This window comes from Lichenostomus cassidix, chromosome 6 (assembly GCF_008360975.1).
Source record: "Lichenostomus cassidix isolate B80296 chromosome 6, HeHo_3.0, whole genome shotgun sequence".
NCBI classification, from domain to species: Eukaryota; Metazoa; Chordata; class Aves; order Passeriformes; family Meliphagidae; genus Lichenostomus; species Lichenostomus cassidix.
The window spans coordinates 19940385-19956608 of NC_139487.1; the positions used below are offsets into that span (position 1 = coordinate 19940385).

At 44.6% G+C, this 16224-nt stretch overlaps 1 protein-coding gene and 1 long non-coding RNA gene across 2 annotated transcripts in view; one reads left to right on the forward strand and one right to left on the reverse strand.

Moving 5' to 3' along the window:
* LOC146435434 (uncharacterized) overlaps positions 1-13779 on the forward strand; it is a 62266-nt gene extending 48487 nt beyond the window's left edge. The window contains exon 3 of the long non-coding RNA XR_014853232.1: positions 13593-13779. This is a non-coding gene — a long non-coding RNA (uncharacterized LOC146435434). The remainder of the gene's footprint in view (positions 1-13592) is intronic.
* Positions 1-16224, reverse strand: part of SYNPO2L (synaptopodin 2 like) — a 35606-nt gene that overhangs the window by 17009 nt on the left and 2373 nt on the right. The window contains exons 2-3 of the mRNA XM_085065539.1: positions 4779-4930; positions 1344-1996 (exon numbers count right to left, since the gene is read on the reverse strand). Of these exons, the coding sequence (XP_084921665.1) occupies positions 1344-1996; positions 4779-4930 (805 nt within the window). The remainder of the gene's footprint in view (positions 1-1343; positions 1997-4778; positions 4931-16224) is intronic.

Here is a 16224-nt window from a genome sequence, read left to right on the forward strand (position 1 = left end):
TTAAAGTTACCTCTATAGGACTCCTTAGGCAGAATAGATAAAAGAATATTTAGCCCAAGGAAAAGAGAAAGGAGAGGTTTAATACTTGCCTTGCAGTATTATCTGGCCTGGGTAAAAAGTCTGGCATTTGAAGCAGAGGATCAGAAGTTAAAATCCACATATTTTCTTTCTGACTCAGTCTAGTAACTTTTCTGTCCCTCTGTTTTTCATTCTGTCCCTCAGCTAAGTCACTTTTTTAAAACCTGCTTTATTTCTAGGCTCAGAGAAGTGTAAATTAGTCAGTCATACTACACGCTGAGGTACATATAAGAAAATAAGTTTATGATTACCTTATTTTTAGTATTACTAGACAGGTCACAAATGTGAAATCAGATTAACACCTTGTTCTGCCTTCATGTTTGGGTTTGAAATACTCCATGTGTAGCAGAAACCAGGAAAGATACTCACAATTAAGGTCACTTCAGGTCCATCACCCATATACTACACTACATTTTTAGTACTTTATTCCACATAGAAAGGTCTTGACTATCAGGGATTGCACTACAAGGAACTGTTTCAGGAGTTGATTTACCAACTCCTGCCTGTCCTTGCTGGCAACCATCCACTGCCAACACCTAAAAAATTATAAATTCTACCTGAACTCGCCAGCTGCTGCCAGCCATGGGCACCCTTGCTGGAGTGAGTGCCTGCAGTGAAAGCTGGTGTAGAAGAGTCCCTCCCTGAGCAAGACAGGGTGAGAGAAATAAATCAGTTACTGACAAGACTCTTTTACGGCTATGCTGTCTGCAAATTTTGTCTCATCAGTCCTTAATTGTGTAATACTGCATGCCTCTGTGCCCATGGAGAGCTGAACAGAACAGAGGGCTCCTTGGAGCCTCTTGAAGTGAGTGTCCTGTGTTTGACACACAGGTAGCTAAGGAGCAAACTAAGCTGCCATAAGATCTCTGAAGAGCCAGGGAAATTTAACTTCCAAGTTCTTTTCTGACACCATCATGTCACCTTAGTCTTCTTAGGTGCTGAAGAAACCAATGACCTCTATCCTTTTTCCTGTGCACAGAGGTGCTAGAGCACAGCTGGTTGCATGGCTGCAGCTTCTATGACTCCCAGACCCCAGACCCCAAAGCCTTTCTCTTATCTGTTGTTGGGATGTCTTGGGTGAGGTAGATCTCTGTGCCAAAGCTGTGGTAGGAAGCCCCAGTCTCTGCAGGTCTGCTGCAACTCTGATTCTTTGCACACTAGAGGTGTTAAATGTTAACCCACCTGACATTTGCAGGAATCAGGCTTTTGGAAGGAGATCCAGCACAAGCAAAATGCATGGGTGAATGGCAGTTTAGAGGACTTACTGGCCTGCTTGGCTTTCTCTGCATACGTGGTGGTTAGGTCTTCATCAATGGGATGTTCCACAGGCCCCACCATGGGGATGAGATGGCGTTCCGCTCGGATAGCCTTGGTGGAATGGGGCAGGAGCATCGCCTCTGGAGAAGGCTCCCGTCCCTCTGTGGACGATGGCCGCAACTGTCCCTCGCTGTCTGAGAATGGAGTGTCTGTGCGACTGCCAGGCAGGCAGACAATCTCCCTCTTGGCCACCCCGCTGGAGCTGGCCAGCTCTGCTCCCCCCTGCGCAGCAGCCTCCGGCATGCTCTCGTAGCCACTCTGTTCGGACAGAGACACCTCGTCCTGGGGTGCATCCGCCCTGCTGTCAGGGGGGGAGCGTGGGCTCTTCTTGCGAGCTCGGCGGTGCTTCTCCTGCGCCACGTTGTCAGCATCGCTGTCTGTCTCACCATAGTAGGCCTCACTGTCTGGTGGGGACGTGAGGCTCTCCAGGTGTCTCTGTGACCTCCGCGGCTGCGAGGGCTGTGCGGTGGCTGGGGCTCCTGCTGGTTCAGAGCTGAGTTGCTGTGCTGGAGGGCTGAGCACGGATGGTGGAGAGAGCACTCGCTGCCCTGGAGAAGGGGAACGCTGGAGCCGTGGGCCAGTCTGGTCCCCACCAACTATCCTGTGGGGAGAAGGAAAAGTGGTGAGCGAGGTCTGGTTTGTGTGGCTAAGCTGGAAGGAAACCCTGACATGAGAGAGGGCTATGGATTGAGACAGTGTTACAGGTGTCTTTCAGGTGGTACAGACACCTGAAGTGTAGACACCAAGGACAGACTGGTCTCTGACATCAGGTACATGCTCTCATTCTGATTTTCTGCTTCATGACTCTATGGAAACCAGGTGTTAAACACTCAAAAATCAGAATGCCCTAGAATCACAAAAATCTACCAAGTTTAATCAGCTCCCCAGGCATTTCTCCTGGAGAGATGAATTCCAGCATAGCAAGCATTCCCCAGGACTGTGAGACCTACCCTTCGGCCTGTGGGTTGTCAGCAGAGAAGGGCTGGTGCTAAGCTATCACACTGCACTCCAGCTGCTCCTGCAGCAGAGACTGCACCATGGAGCTGTGTCAGCTCTGCACATCCTGGCACTCCCAAACTACTTTAGTTCAGACTGGGCTCCAAAGAAGTCAGTGCTATTTGTTTGCCCTGATATCTACAAGAGAGTAAATAGCAAATACTTAGGATGTAAAGGCCCAAGTGTTTTCTGGTGTTCGGTGGTAGGAGACCACTCTAATGTTAAGCCTGCTCACTGTGGGACTGCTTTAGTCTTCACTACAATCTACTAGTGCCTTTTGACACTACCAGTGCATTTTGACAACCATATGCAGTCATGCTAGCCAGCCTAATCCATGGTGGCATTTGCCTTTGGCTTAGCTATAGCAACTTCAAGCCTCTAAGACATCTGGAAGGCTGACTGGAGTAGGTGCAGGGCAGACTGGGGCAGTCAGCCCTACTGATGGCTTCCAGAGGGAAGGAGAATTGGCTGTGCTGACAGGAAAAGAGGCCACTCTGTCTTCCCTCTCCTCAAGAGAGAATCTGGATTTCAATGGGAGTTTGACTCCAGCCCACACAGATGGAGCTGGGAACTTCTTCCTTCTCTTGTCAGAGTCACCAGGGCTTATAAGAGCTATAAAGGAGTCCTAAGCATTTGCCTTCTGAACATGCATACCATGAAGCCAGGCAGACAGCATTTTCTCTGTAAAGCTGTGAAACTCATGACTTGGATCCCAGTTCTAAACTGAAAAATTTATATTTATGTCAAATGCAAACAAACCTTTGTGGAAGCTAAGGGTGGGAGAATTTCTCTGGCAGTTAATTTTTTCAGTACTATTTGCCATTATGAAATCTCTCTTGGGAGCACCCTCAAAGTTCCACAAGCAAAACAGAACAGTCCCTCCTCTTCTTTAAACACCTGGCCTGGTAACTGAAAAGCACTACTGCCTGTAAGCCAGTTTCTCTTGTTCTGCACTTTCAGGTCAGTGTCTCTCCCTTCCTCTTTTCCTGAAATACACATACCCCAGAGTTATCTAGCTACCTCTCCTTTCTGGCCAGGAATAATTGGTGTTTTCTCAGGGAATGTAAATATGAAGTGGGAATAGACATGTGATCAAGAAAGCAATATTTGATGATTTCTCTACTACTCCAAATGAAGCCAACTGATTACGTTGTTTCCAAACCATCCAGTGTTGACTACTAGAGGGCTGTGAGAAGCCTGCCTTTGTCACTTTGTTAATTCAAAGTGTACTGATCTTGACCTATTAGAATTTGCCCAGGCACCTGTTGGCTGCAGATAGGCTCCAATGGTGTGAGATAAGGCCTTGGCAAGGGACCAGGAGCTATTCTGGACACCTTGTATAGAACTTACTCATCCCACTTAATCACAGCTAGGGTATACAGTGAGCACATCAGAAGGCACTGGCACTTTCTCTGAAGCCAAGGGGAAGATCCTACATGTTCAGGCTTTCCTTCTCTGAGCACTGCCCACCTCTGCTCCTGCTTTACAGATGACAGCATCCGCTGTGGCTGTCTCTCCCCACTGCTCACAGTGCTCTCTCCATCTTTTCAGGACTGTAGAAAATCACATCTCCCAGCCCCCTCCAACAGGACCTGATTTTCTGAGGGTGACTTCTGTTTAGGCACTTCTGTTTAGTACTGTGGACTAGCTGGGACCTCACGCAGCTTTGCTGCCTTCATCTTTATAGGATTATTCATTTATAGCTTGGGCTGCATCCAGCATGCACTGACGCACTGAGTTAACTTAGCACAGGGAGAATGAGGAATGTTACTGGGACTATTTTTTGTCCTTACATTTGAGCCTGATCTCCAGTATTCTGAACTAGGGACTGGTGCAGATATTTCTTCCCATAAAAAGGGGGCTCAACCACACAACTCTAATCTTTGTGGAAGTCACTCCACAGATTGTTGGACTACAACAGCCCACTGTAATAAATACTTAGGTAATCTTGTCGTGACTTAACTGTTCAATATGTAGTCAAATCAATTCCTACAGAACAGTTATTTACCCAGAATGAACCCGAGTGTCTTGTTACTTGCTGAGATTAACTGGCCCTATGGCTTGCTTGGTTACTAAATAGCTCATTCTTTGCAGCATAGCCTTCATACTGCAAACATTTCCCTTCAGCCTGAAGGACAGGGATGTCTGGGCTCAGTTCAGCCCCAGGGCCAGGCATTCTGAAGAGCAGCACAGAGACAGGGCAAAACATTGAGATGGCCACATATTAGCCATGTTAGGACATGGGTAAGTGCTCCTAGTGCACCTTGCAGTATGGTGAAACCAAAGATTTCCTGCCTTCTTTCTGCTGGATGTGGATAGCTGCTGTGCTGGATGAAACCACCCTACTGTGTGCACTGTCACAGCACTGGCACTTGGGAACAGGTTACCTTTTCACACGGATGTTGAGCATGCCATTGGAGGAATCGATGATCTGCATGGCATTAGCATGGGACAGGCCAGCACATGACTTCCCATTGATAGATACTAGAACATCATTTTCCCACAGGCCTCCACGGCACGCTTTGCTTCTCTTTCGAATCTGGAAAAGCAGGAAAGAGGATAGGGATGAAGGGAAGAACAGCAGCTATTTAGTTCAGTTGCTTGTCTCTTGCTAGCCCTTCTATTGCTCCATTTCTCACAGAATAAAATAAGGCCTAAGACTACTGTGCTGCCAGCGTGGAGCACTAATCCTCTTGGATGAGCCCTGGCTGTGCCTTTTGGTCTGTGTATTCCTGCTAATTCAAAGAATTACTCTGCTTAGCATAGGCCTGATCTGATCACCAACCCAGTTTGAGTTCTTTAGTGCTGATGAAAGACTCAAGAATATCTACATGCTCTTCTCCTCCTGTTCCCTGTCTCCTAAGCTGCTTAGGAAGTCTGTGTTTCAGAGAGGGAACAGACTATGCCTGTAAATGACCATGTGTCCTTCTGCATGCCCCTACTGTACTTCCTTGGTATGATCCCTGACTCATGCAGAGCCTCTGCAAGTACCACCCTCAGGGAAGCTGACAGTGGGGAGAGGTGGTGGTTCCGAGGCACGTTCTGGTGTTAAGCATTCCTATTCCAATGGCTTTGGTCAGTGTATTTCTGGATATCTGCATCAGGCCATATGGTGTCCTGTTACACAAGTGTAAACTTGGAATAAATCTTTAGCCTTAACAGGAATTGTGCAGGATATGCATTGCTATATCTGAGAATGGAGTCAGAGTATCTAGTTCCAGGCTAGCTCCTAGATCTGGCCTCTCATGGCCATCTTGCACCAAGTGTTTCCTTTCCCTTTCGTTCCATCATCCATCAGTTAAACTTCTCACCAACCCAGCCTAGCCTTTCTGCTAGGGCAAGCAAACAAGCAAACCAAATGTCCACTCAGCCAAAAACCACACCCCTCTTCCATATAGGCAAGCAATGGGGACAACCTTGTAGGACAGCTTGGCAACCATAATGTACTCATTTTCACATAAAGGAATAGCCAGGAAAAAACACTGGGTTAGAGCAAGTCAGGATCAAGACAGTATTACACTAGATTTGTAGATTCTTCTAGAATATTTCTTCAGATCTTGCAGTTAAGTGAAAGACAAATCAGTGCAGAGCTGTTTAACAGAGGGTGCAGTGAACAAACTGTGAGATCCCTGCAGAGAGGTAATACCAACAGGGCACCTTCTCCCATATCGCACAGCCTTGCTGCTCGAGCCACCAGACTCAGCTATAAAATCACACAAGCTACTTTGCCCACACTCCCATGGCAGCTTCAGGAAAGAGAAGTGGATGTGGGAGGATGGCTGCCCTGTCATTTTTCTTGCAGGAGCAGCAGGGGAGCAGGAGAGGAGAGAGCTGGAGCCCTAAGGAGGTTCTGTGGCATGGCTAGCTTGTCTCAGGCCCCAGGCCCTCTGCACCCATGGGCTGTGTAAGTGCCCTGGGCTTGACCCTGCTGGCCTGTGTTGAGCAGACAAGAGCAACACTCCTCCCAGGTCAGCCTATCAGCAGGACTGAAAGATGTTGGGGAAGAAGATGGAAAGAGGAGGGCTATGCTTCAAGTTGTTTTTGTGTTCACTGGCACTTTATCACTCTGTAGCCTTTCCAACTTGACCCCAAATCTTGCCTGCATGCTTAAAATAGGGACTGGCTCATCCCAGCTGCCACATCCATCAGCCTCTGTCATTTTAGTCCTTTATCTCCCTCCTTGTTAATATAAGCCTGGAATTCTCATGTGTAGGTCTGTCCTGAGCTACTACTGAAGAACCACTTTTCTGCTGTTACACTATAAAAGCTGCTTCCTGATGCTTCCTCCAGATGCAGCTGTTAACTGAGAAGAGATAGCAGACACATTTTCCAGTGCTGCCTACTGACACAGCAGCTAATGAAAAGAGTTAGGAAGTTGAAAAGAGATTAAAAGGAAGGTTTCCTGGTATTCCCCAAAAGACCAACTGCTGCTCCATAGCCAAGTGCTTGATGCTTAGCATTCCTCACATCCCATGGTATTCCTCCCTGCTCACTGAAACCCAACTGGATGTAGGCTGGTGACCAGTCAGAGCAGCGACAGTAAGCCTCCTGTAATTCTCTGGTTCCTCAGTACTACAAGTCTTTGCAGGCAACTGTTTAGGATTTCCAGGCAGGGAGGATCAGGCTGTACTCCCAACACTACCTGCTGCTGTTTCAGGTACCTTTATATCAGAAAAGCCTGGTGGGACACAAGCAGTCCATGTGGGCTGATAATTATGAGCAGGCAATGCATTTCTCTCATGGTTAGTGAGAATGCTGGGGTCTGGCTTGGTCTGTGCTCAAATTTTACCGAAGTGACAGAAAGCCCACACACTAAAGTAATTATCAGTACTTCAGTTCTCTATAATCCAGCGGGGACTTTTCCATATCTCCATTCTTTTCTGGAAAAACAGGACCAGGTCTCTTCCAGTGCAGGAAGAGATCTAAAGAGTCTGAAAATAGCATCTTTCTGGCTCAGTCTCCCATAGGATTATAAAATCTCCCTGGAAGTTTATGAATTTGCTTCCTGGGATCAGAGGGAAATGAACTATCCACAGCTTCAAATTTGTGCCAAACCCCTACCCCACTGCATTTGCCACGGAGCAAGGCAAAGGGGTTAAACACAGCAGAGGATTGTGCAGAGAAAGAAGGACAGGAGAGGACTTAATCCACAGCCATGACAGCAGGGTGCAGTGTGCTGGAGGCTGCAGAGCCTCTGAACAGAGACCAACACAAGCCTGACAGTTTTTATATGACTGCCAGCTCTGTGCTGTAGAAACTTTAATGACAACCCACAGCCCGCACGTCTTGAGTACAGCGAGGGCAGCACTGAGCCTCTGAAGCCCCAGGCCAGGGTGGCTGCCCAGTCCAACAGCCAGGCTCCCTGCCTATCCTGAAGGTCAGGCTGCCCTCAGGCTCAGCCACTTGCTCATGTCCAAAAGATGCCCTCTCCTGGGCACCCAGTGAGCCACATGAAGTGTCACTAACAGGGAGCTTCTGTTTAAGCTGCAGACAGGTTGGAAGATGTCACCCAACAGCTATTCTGAAGAGATGGGAAAAGGTGGAAAAAGTGGAGTTTCAAAGAAAAAAACCTCTCTGCTTCCTGTAACAATTATCTGGAGAGCTTTCTCGCGCAAACGAGAAGCAGCACTGACAGACTGACAAGTGGCCAGGGCAAGTCCCAGACCTGGCCCTGGGGGGATTGCACTGTCCAACCTTCTAGCACATACTGATGAGGACTGACCCCTCCTTTTGTGTGGGGAGCCCCATAAATTCGGTGAGTCTCTTGTAACTGACTGTTACACTTTCCACTCCATGTCTCAGTGGACATGCTCCCCCGTGACATACCTTGACTCATAGGAGAAATATCCTGTTTAGATTTCAGATGGGTTTAGGAAATCCCAGTTTCAGAGTCTTACGGATTTATGCTACTGAAAATATAAATCAGAGTAAAAAACTGGAACACATTTACTCAGAAAATTGTCCATCTCCCAGCCCTCTCAGCAGGAGTTCTGTAGTGACAAAAGAGGTCTTGTCAAGAGTTTTGGGTGTGTGCAGCACCTAGGTACATGCACATACACACACTTTCATTAATTTGCCTGCTTTGTTTCATTGATCAAGTTCAATCAGACAGAAGGGAAAGGACAGAGGCAGCTGAGATTAAAAAAAGGGAAAAGAATAAGGCAACAATTGAGGAAGAAAGGAATAAGAAAAGGTGTTAAAAGGAAGGTCAGTGCTAGGAGAGGCCAGGAAGGCCAGGCTAGAGAAGGTCAGTGCTAGGAGAGGCCAGGAAGGCCAGGCTAGAGATCAGGCTTTAATAGTACAGTACAAGTTTCCTTGTACAGCCCTAGGCAGACAAAAGGACATGCTGACTATTGGACGTGTCTTGGGGAATTCAGCCTAGCTTTCAGGAACAGAATGCAAGAGAGGAGGGGGTCATATGCAACTTGGCAGCATCTGTCTTTCAGTAGGGACTATATTTAGATAGTGGTATGTGGGGCCTGAACACATGCTGGGATGCTAAGAATAGAATAATCCTGATAGTAACTCAGTGGCTTCACATCTTCACATCACTGCCCAGGGAACCTGTCTTGAAACTTTGCAAACACTCTCCCTGCTGGCCAGCACTGCTTCTTCATAAGGAAATAGGCTGTGGTAAATAGAAGTGGTTTGCAGAGTAGATTCATGTCATCCATCTCTCCCCTTGCCTCCCCAATCCACCTCCCACTTCCTCTCATTGGGAGAGCTCAGCCTATAAGGTAGGAAGACAAATTACATTATCAGTCTTCCCTTAATCTCCTACAATCGTTCCAAGAGAAACTTAGCAAACTCAGTCAAAGTCAGAGCTGTAATACAATTCATCTTCCCATCCAATGCCCTTCCACTCTCTGATTGCATCTCTCAACACACAGCTGTCCCACTTCCCCCAGCAGCTACAATGCCATGGGGTCCAACACTCCATGCAACCTGGCAGTGTTTAAATTTCATTCCCAGCCTTATGTGAAATGTAATCCTGTCACAGGCTTCTCATGGAGAGGTAAGAACTGACTTGTTGTGGTATACAGAATTACAAAAATGGAATGACTCAAGCAGGAGCCAACCAGCGTGTGGGTCTGCTCCTTCTAGAACTTCCTGCTCAGCTGAACCACAAACAGAGCAATTGCTAGATGCAAAAGCAGAAACAAACACCATTCATTTCTTCTTCTTTCTGAAAATGTGTGTTGATATAATTTTTATTGGAACAGTTATTGTTATTGGAACACTTTGGTTTTCTTTTAAGGCCAGGGTCTAATCTTTTTGTGCAAGGAAGGATACCCCCATGGCTAGAGTAAGTAGATGGCTAGAGTGGGATTCAGAAGACCTGGATGATTTTTTTGTGTGGCCTTGGAGAAAGCACACAGACTGTGAACCATAAAAGGCAGGAGCCTGGAAACCAGGACATTTTTCAAGTCTTTCTTTATCTCAGTTGCCCACTTGAAAAGAGAGATCCAGTAAGATATTTCTCCTATGCCTTATCTATTAAGTAGCAGATAACATCATATCCTTATGGCAATGCCATGTTTTTACTGGAATCTATTTTACAGGAGAATATTTAATTTAATCTGTTATAATGACACTAAGCATTACAACTACACTTATTTAGTTAGTTCCAATAACTTCCTAATGAAACATTGTATTCCTTCTTAAGTGGTGACACTGGATGACTTGCCTCTTGGTGAAGTAGGTCCAGTGTCTCTGCAGACCTACTTCACAGGTCATCCATGGTGAACCTTAATTAAGGAGTCTTTATATACAACAAGAGGGAAGAGAACATATACTTTGTGGGATGGACATAGCAAGGAACACTGGTGAAAGGATGCATTTTAAGTGGCAGGATAAACTTAGGTGGCTTCTGGGCAAGGCGTTTAGCAATGAGAGCTGTTAGCGGCAGAGGATGCTGGTGCTGGTCGATCGGCTAAGTACATGTCAGACGACTGTAAAGTATGTTACTGCTTAGAGTGCACTGGTGCAGGAAAGACAGAACTTGTTGGATGCACTGCATTTAATTCTGACTCGTACTGCAGGATACAAGCTGATATAAAACAAATGCAAACAATCAGGGGTTGTTGGTTTTCTTTCTCTATTGGTTTTCTCTTATTGAAATGAAGTGCCTTAAAAAGAGCTTTTTGTTGTGATAATACAAGAGAGGGAAGAGAAAAACAACCTCAAACAATCCACTTTCTTTAACTAAGCAAGAAGTTTAGTACAGGTCTCTTCGCTGGGAGCAAGTTTCTAGCCAGAGGTGGCCCCAGGTGGATAAAAAGAGGCTTTATCTCCATAGCTATTTGTTACTTGATGGGAGATTAGCTGAAAAGTGAATGAAATGTAATATCAATGACACAGAATAATGCCACATGTACTAGAATAGATATTAAAAGTACTTGATAAGCATTTTACCCTCAACAGAGTAAACAGCAGGATATCAATGATTTTTTATACGAAGCAAGGATTCAGAAGAACAGATATATTTGTCAAATATTTGTACCAGGTCCCACATCTAGGAGCTGTGAGAAAAGCAACTGAGTGTTCAGAAAAAAACAAGCTTATACATGTCCCATGTAAGTCCATTTTCTAAAGACTCAGCCTGGCTTCCGTGACATAAACGATTTTAGAATCTAAACATAAGGGAATTGGAGCTCATAAGCAAATCTAGCAACCAAAATGTATTTTTACAGGTGCAGACACTGAACTGGGATAGAAGGAGAAAAAGACTGAACACGGGGCAGAGTTATCCAGAGACATGGCTTCAGTCCTCCAGAACAAGGCGTTCCCAACGTTCACACTGCATGCTGATACTGTGCTCTAAGGGGCCATGAGCACTTGCAAGCTCTGAACAAAAACCCTTCTCAAAACAGAAGACTCTTTTCAGCTCTACTAATTGTTGAACAGCAGCAGTCTTAAGTATAATATGCCTTCACAGTATTTATGCTGAGAGAGGGCAAATTAGAAGAAGATATACCTACTATTATTTCAACAGAATGAGGGTCACTTTTGTTTGCAAAAAGATATTGGACACAGCATTCTTAATATTGCAAGTGTGGATTACTGCTCCAAAAGATAGAGCTCACTAATGCAAAGACAGCCTCTCAGCAATTGTCTGAGGAGGGTAAGCACCATTGTTCTGGGGCAGCAAGGACAGGATTAGCCATAAATATGGATTAGAGAAGTATCCCATTCACCTGAAGGATCCAGGGCACTTCGGTACAGAGCCCTTCCTGTGCCTTGCAGCACCTTTGTAGTCATCTTGTAGATATGAATGTACATCAAAAACCAGGCTCAGCCTCCATAGATGTATTCAGTAGTTCTAGCCAGTAGCAGGCTGAATAATGTCAGTGAATGAACCTAAGCTCTGGACCATAACTACTGTGGCATTAAACTCTTGAAATGATCCTTGCACATCTTTGGTTCAGAGCAGCTATTGATGTCCACAACAATCTCCAGGCACAGTTTGGGACCTGAGAACAGACCATTCCCAGAGCCACTGCCTGTGGGCATGTGGCCATTTTGTTTGGAAGAACAGAAAACGGTAATTGCTGGGCTTCATTACACACTGTAGCAGCTGGCATAAGTGCCAGAGAATGGTCCCAGGTACATTTAATGCACCAGGTATAGATGTAGCATGTATGGTTTCACTGCAACTTCTTGTCAAGATATTCTTCCAGGTCCTTGGAAAGTTCCACTGGTGCCACAGCATGCGCTCCCTCCCTCACTCGCAGCCAAGTGTAGCACCTGCCCAAGTGCCTACAGGCCATAAAATATGGCCAGGAGCACTCCCAAAGCAGCTTGAGGCACTCCAAAACCAGCATTAGTGACTGCTACAGACTAGGTCACCCGCAGTGCTTTTTTAGGTGTGACAGTAAACATTTGCAAAAACAGATAAAGAACAGCCTTCCCACTGAAAAGCGGAGAGGAAGAGAAGGTGCTCGCAAATCTGGAAGCCACCAGACCTATTTGGGTTAGAGCTGGCACCTACAGCAGGAATAATGTCACATGAGCAAAGGAGAATGGGACAGAGCAGCCAGGCTGTCACAGGGAGCAGTGACATGGAAAACAAGCAACAGGGATATCTTGCAGAGGAGGCAGTAGAAACAATGAGTTATCAGCAGAGAAACACACAGGAAAAAATGGGGATATTTAACAAAGAGCTAAAGAGGAGGTTGTGATGAACTGCTCTTAAACAACAAAACAATTTTTGGTTTTGGAACCAATACAATCCTGTGTCACTGCTTCCCCTAGCAATTCCCCTAACACTGCTGCAGAGTATTTGATTTGTACAGAACAGTGAACTGAAAAGAGTCTCTTGAGCTATAAGGGCCAATCCTCTGTCTTTTTCAGAGGCCATATTGTTTACTCCAGTTCATAAACTGACTCGAAAGGTTTTCAATTCTTTTTCTGGATAGGAAAGTCATTGCTGAACCTTCCTGGTTAGTTGTTTTGTGCTGTCAGTGCTGTCACCTATATTTGAATAGTGTTGTTGGTATTTGCTAATCTATTTGTAGACTGCAGGCACCTCTTTCAACATTTTCCTAGGTCAAAGAAGCCTTCTGTCCTCCCCTCCTTTTCTATGGCTGCTCTACCTTACATTCATTTTCCTTGACAGTGGCTGATTCTGTAAGTATGGTATTTCCAGCTAATTCCTGCTTGTGCATTAGAGAGTAACATCCATGCCTTACTATCTCAGTTAGACATGGCTACCTGAGGCTCATTTGTTTATGTTTTCCTTTTTGTCAGAGATTCATCATTTTGCTGGCTTGTTATTAGTGATGCACTAATATGCCCATGTCCTTTGCCTCTACTATTAGTACCAGCTGGAAAGGCTCAGTTTCCTCTATTTTGTCAGTATTACTTGTACTAGTGCTGGAGGTAGAAGTGCCTTCCTTGCTTTTTATAGAAAGTAACTGGGTTTCCCCCTCACTGAATAAATCTTATTTAGTAGCAGGGTCCCTACATGCACTTGCATACTCTTAAAACTGCCCTCTTCATGCTCATTAAAAGTATTTTCATAATATAATTTCATGTCAGTTTTCTACTTTGGTTGATTAATGGCATTAGTACTTACAGCTTTTCTCAGACTAGCTATTTTACATTTTGTTTTGTTTCAAATGCATTTGATGCACATATCCTCACTGCAAAGAAATCTTCCAGGGACCTGACAGTATTGTTCTCTCTTACTCTCTTTTCAGAATGGGTGAACCTTCTCATCAGTTGCCACTACAACTCAGGACCATGTACTTTCCCTCAGACTTTCTAAAATAAAATTCTTGCCATTTACGGATCCTTTTTGCCTCTTGTGTTTATATTTGTTTTTTTTCTTTCCTGATCACTGTTTCTGGTCAAAGATTTCTTGTGTTGTGTTGTCATGTGTGTCACAACTACTGAGCTATACCAAATGAGCTTTATTTTGGTGAGAAGTAAAGTCCCACTATACTTTATCTGCTTCATTAGGTAAGAGGTAAAAGATTCATTAGGAATCACAATAAGCCAATATGAATCCAGAGCAGTTCAGCTGATTTCATTCAAAGGGACATTTCTGTAACTAAGAACAAAACGAAGATTGTCTTTTGTTTTTTGTGCTCTTTAGTCTTAATTTACCTCCTTATTTGTTACTCTAGTTTTCAATATTCCTATCCTTTCTAATTTCTGCAGAATGTTCATGTCCTTTGTTGATGTTTGTGCTGTTGATGTATCTGCTTGCTGAGCATATCAATGTCTACTTTTTTTTCAGCTTACTCATTACAGAGTGATATTTTAATATAACCCTCACTGAACAATCATCTACTCTTTCTCACTGAAGGCACCCCAGATAATTAAAAATTTTCTTTGTTTCTTCTTTTGTCTTGCTCTCTACTCCTATAGTATCTGTTTTCATGAGATGATTATTAATGGTATGCCTTTCACATCAGTACAGTACCCTTCAGATTCACATTAGGCAATTTTAGCACCTGGACATTGCAAATGATTGTTTGGGTAGAACAAAACAGACAGCATGTGCTCTTGCAGGCAAGTTTAAGCTGAAAGGAATAGGCATTTGCACTTACAGATCGTGAACCATATAACCAGTTGGTGTTAATGCTAGAATTTCAGTCTTGCTTGTGTTATTTAAATTTGTGCTTTTTCCTCAATATCCACTGTGCACTGCTGGAAGAAGCAATATTCTGATCCCAAGGCAGGCACAGCAGGTTTGGCTCTGTAAGTTTACTTAAACACAAAGTTAGTTATCATAGAATCATGAAATGCTCGAAAGGCATCTTAAGGATCATCTTGTTCCAACCCCCCTGCCACGGGCAGGGACACCTTTCACCAGACCAGGCTGCTCAGGGCCCCATTCAACCTGGCCTTGAACACTTCCAGGGATGGGGCACCTACAACTTCTCTGGGCAACCTGTTCAGAGCCTCCCTACATCTAATCTAAATCTCTCCTCTTTTAGTTTAAGATAATTCCCCCTTATCCTATCACTGTCTATCCATTTAAAACACAGATCTCCCTCTTTTTCAAGAAGTCCCTTTTAGGTACTGGAAGGCCACAGTGAGGTCTCCACAGGGCCTTCTCCAGACTGAATGATTCCAACTCTCTCAGCCTGTCTTCATAGGAGAGTGGCTCCATCCCTTAGATCATCTAGATCCTCTAAACCCCAGGAGGTCCACATCTTTCCTTCCTCAGGAGGAGCCCCGGGCTCTATGAAGTGCTCCAAGTGGATAGAGCAGCAGAAGCACCTCCCCCCACCTGCTGGCCACTCCTCTTTTGATGCAGCTCAGGATGCTGTTGGCCTTCTGGGCTGTCAGGGCACACTGCTGGCTCATGCCCAGTTAGGTGTGACCCAGGAGACTGTCCACAAGTATGCACTTCCAGCGTATTTCTCTAGGTGTGTCCCTGAACCCATTACCCACAGGAAGTTATCAAGTGGCACAGAAGCTCTGTGGCAGCTGGATCCAGCATGTGAAGACAGAGCTGCTTTTCTACCCCTTTGTGTCAGCTGGACTGAAGTTTAGAACTGATCCCTTGCTTGGAGAAACAGTTTAAACTACATCTATGCATCCTTCTAGTCTGTAGAAAAATGGGTTCATACCCCACTTCCAACATGTTCATGTACTTTATTTATTCAACAACCAGTTGAATACTTTGCTCTAGAAAACATAGTTTAAAATGCATATGTCCACTGTACATTTTGAGTTAGTTGCAATTTGAAAAAAGCCAATAATTTAAGCCATCCTTGTGGACACCTTATAAGAGAGGAACCAATTAGAGGCCCATCAATGTATTTGGAAATAAATAAATAAATAAATAAAAAAGAAGCATTACAGCACACCTGAAGAATTTTCAGGAAAACAAAATAAAAACTACCAAGAACAGCAACTAGTGATTAATTTTATCATAATCTTCATATAGAGTATTAATAAAAATATGATGGTGATGTAAACTTTAGAAAGAACAAAGGCAAGAAGACTATGAACTGTGTACATTGATCATGTGAGAAGAGAAATTGTGAAGGACTTTGTAATACAACAAGAGCGACTCAAGCAGGAAATCTCACTTAGTGCAACATTTAGTCTTTGGAATACCTGATTGCTTGGTGTTATCAAATCTTCATTAGAAAATCATGTAAGACTTAGACAAGTAAGGTACTAGTTGTACAGAAATAGTTTTTTGTTTACATGTAGGGTAAACTAGGACTACCAGTTCTTAGATACGTCAGAGGGCATGCCAATAACTATCTGAAAGGAAAGGATTTCCCTCCACATTGCATTACTCGAAAATCAGCTCAAAGTTTACAGCTTCTTCTGAAATACTTGCAGGAAACACAAAGGAATTAGGAC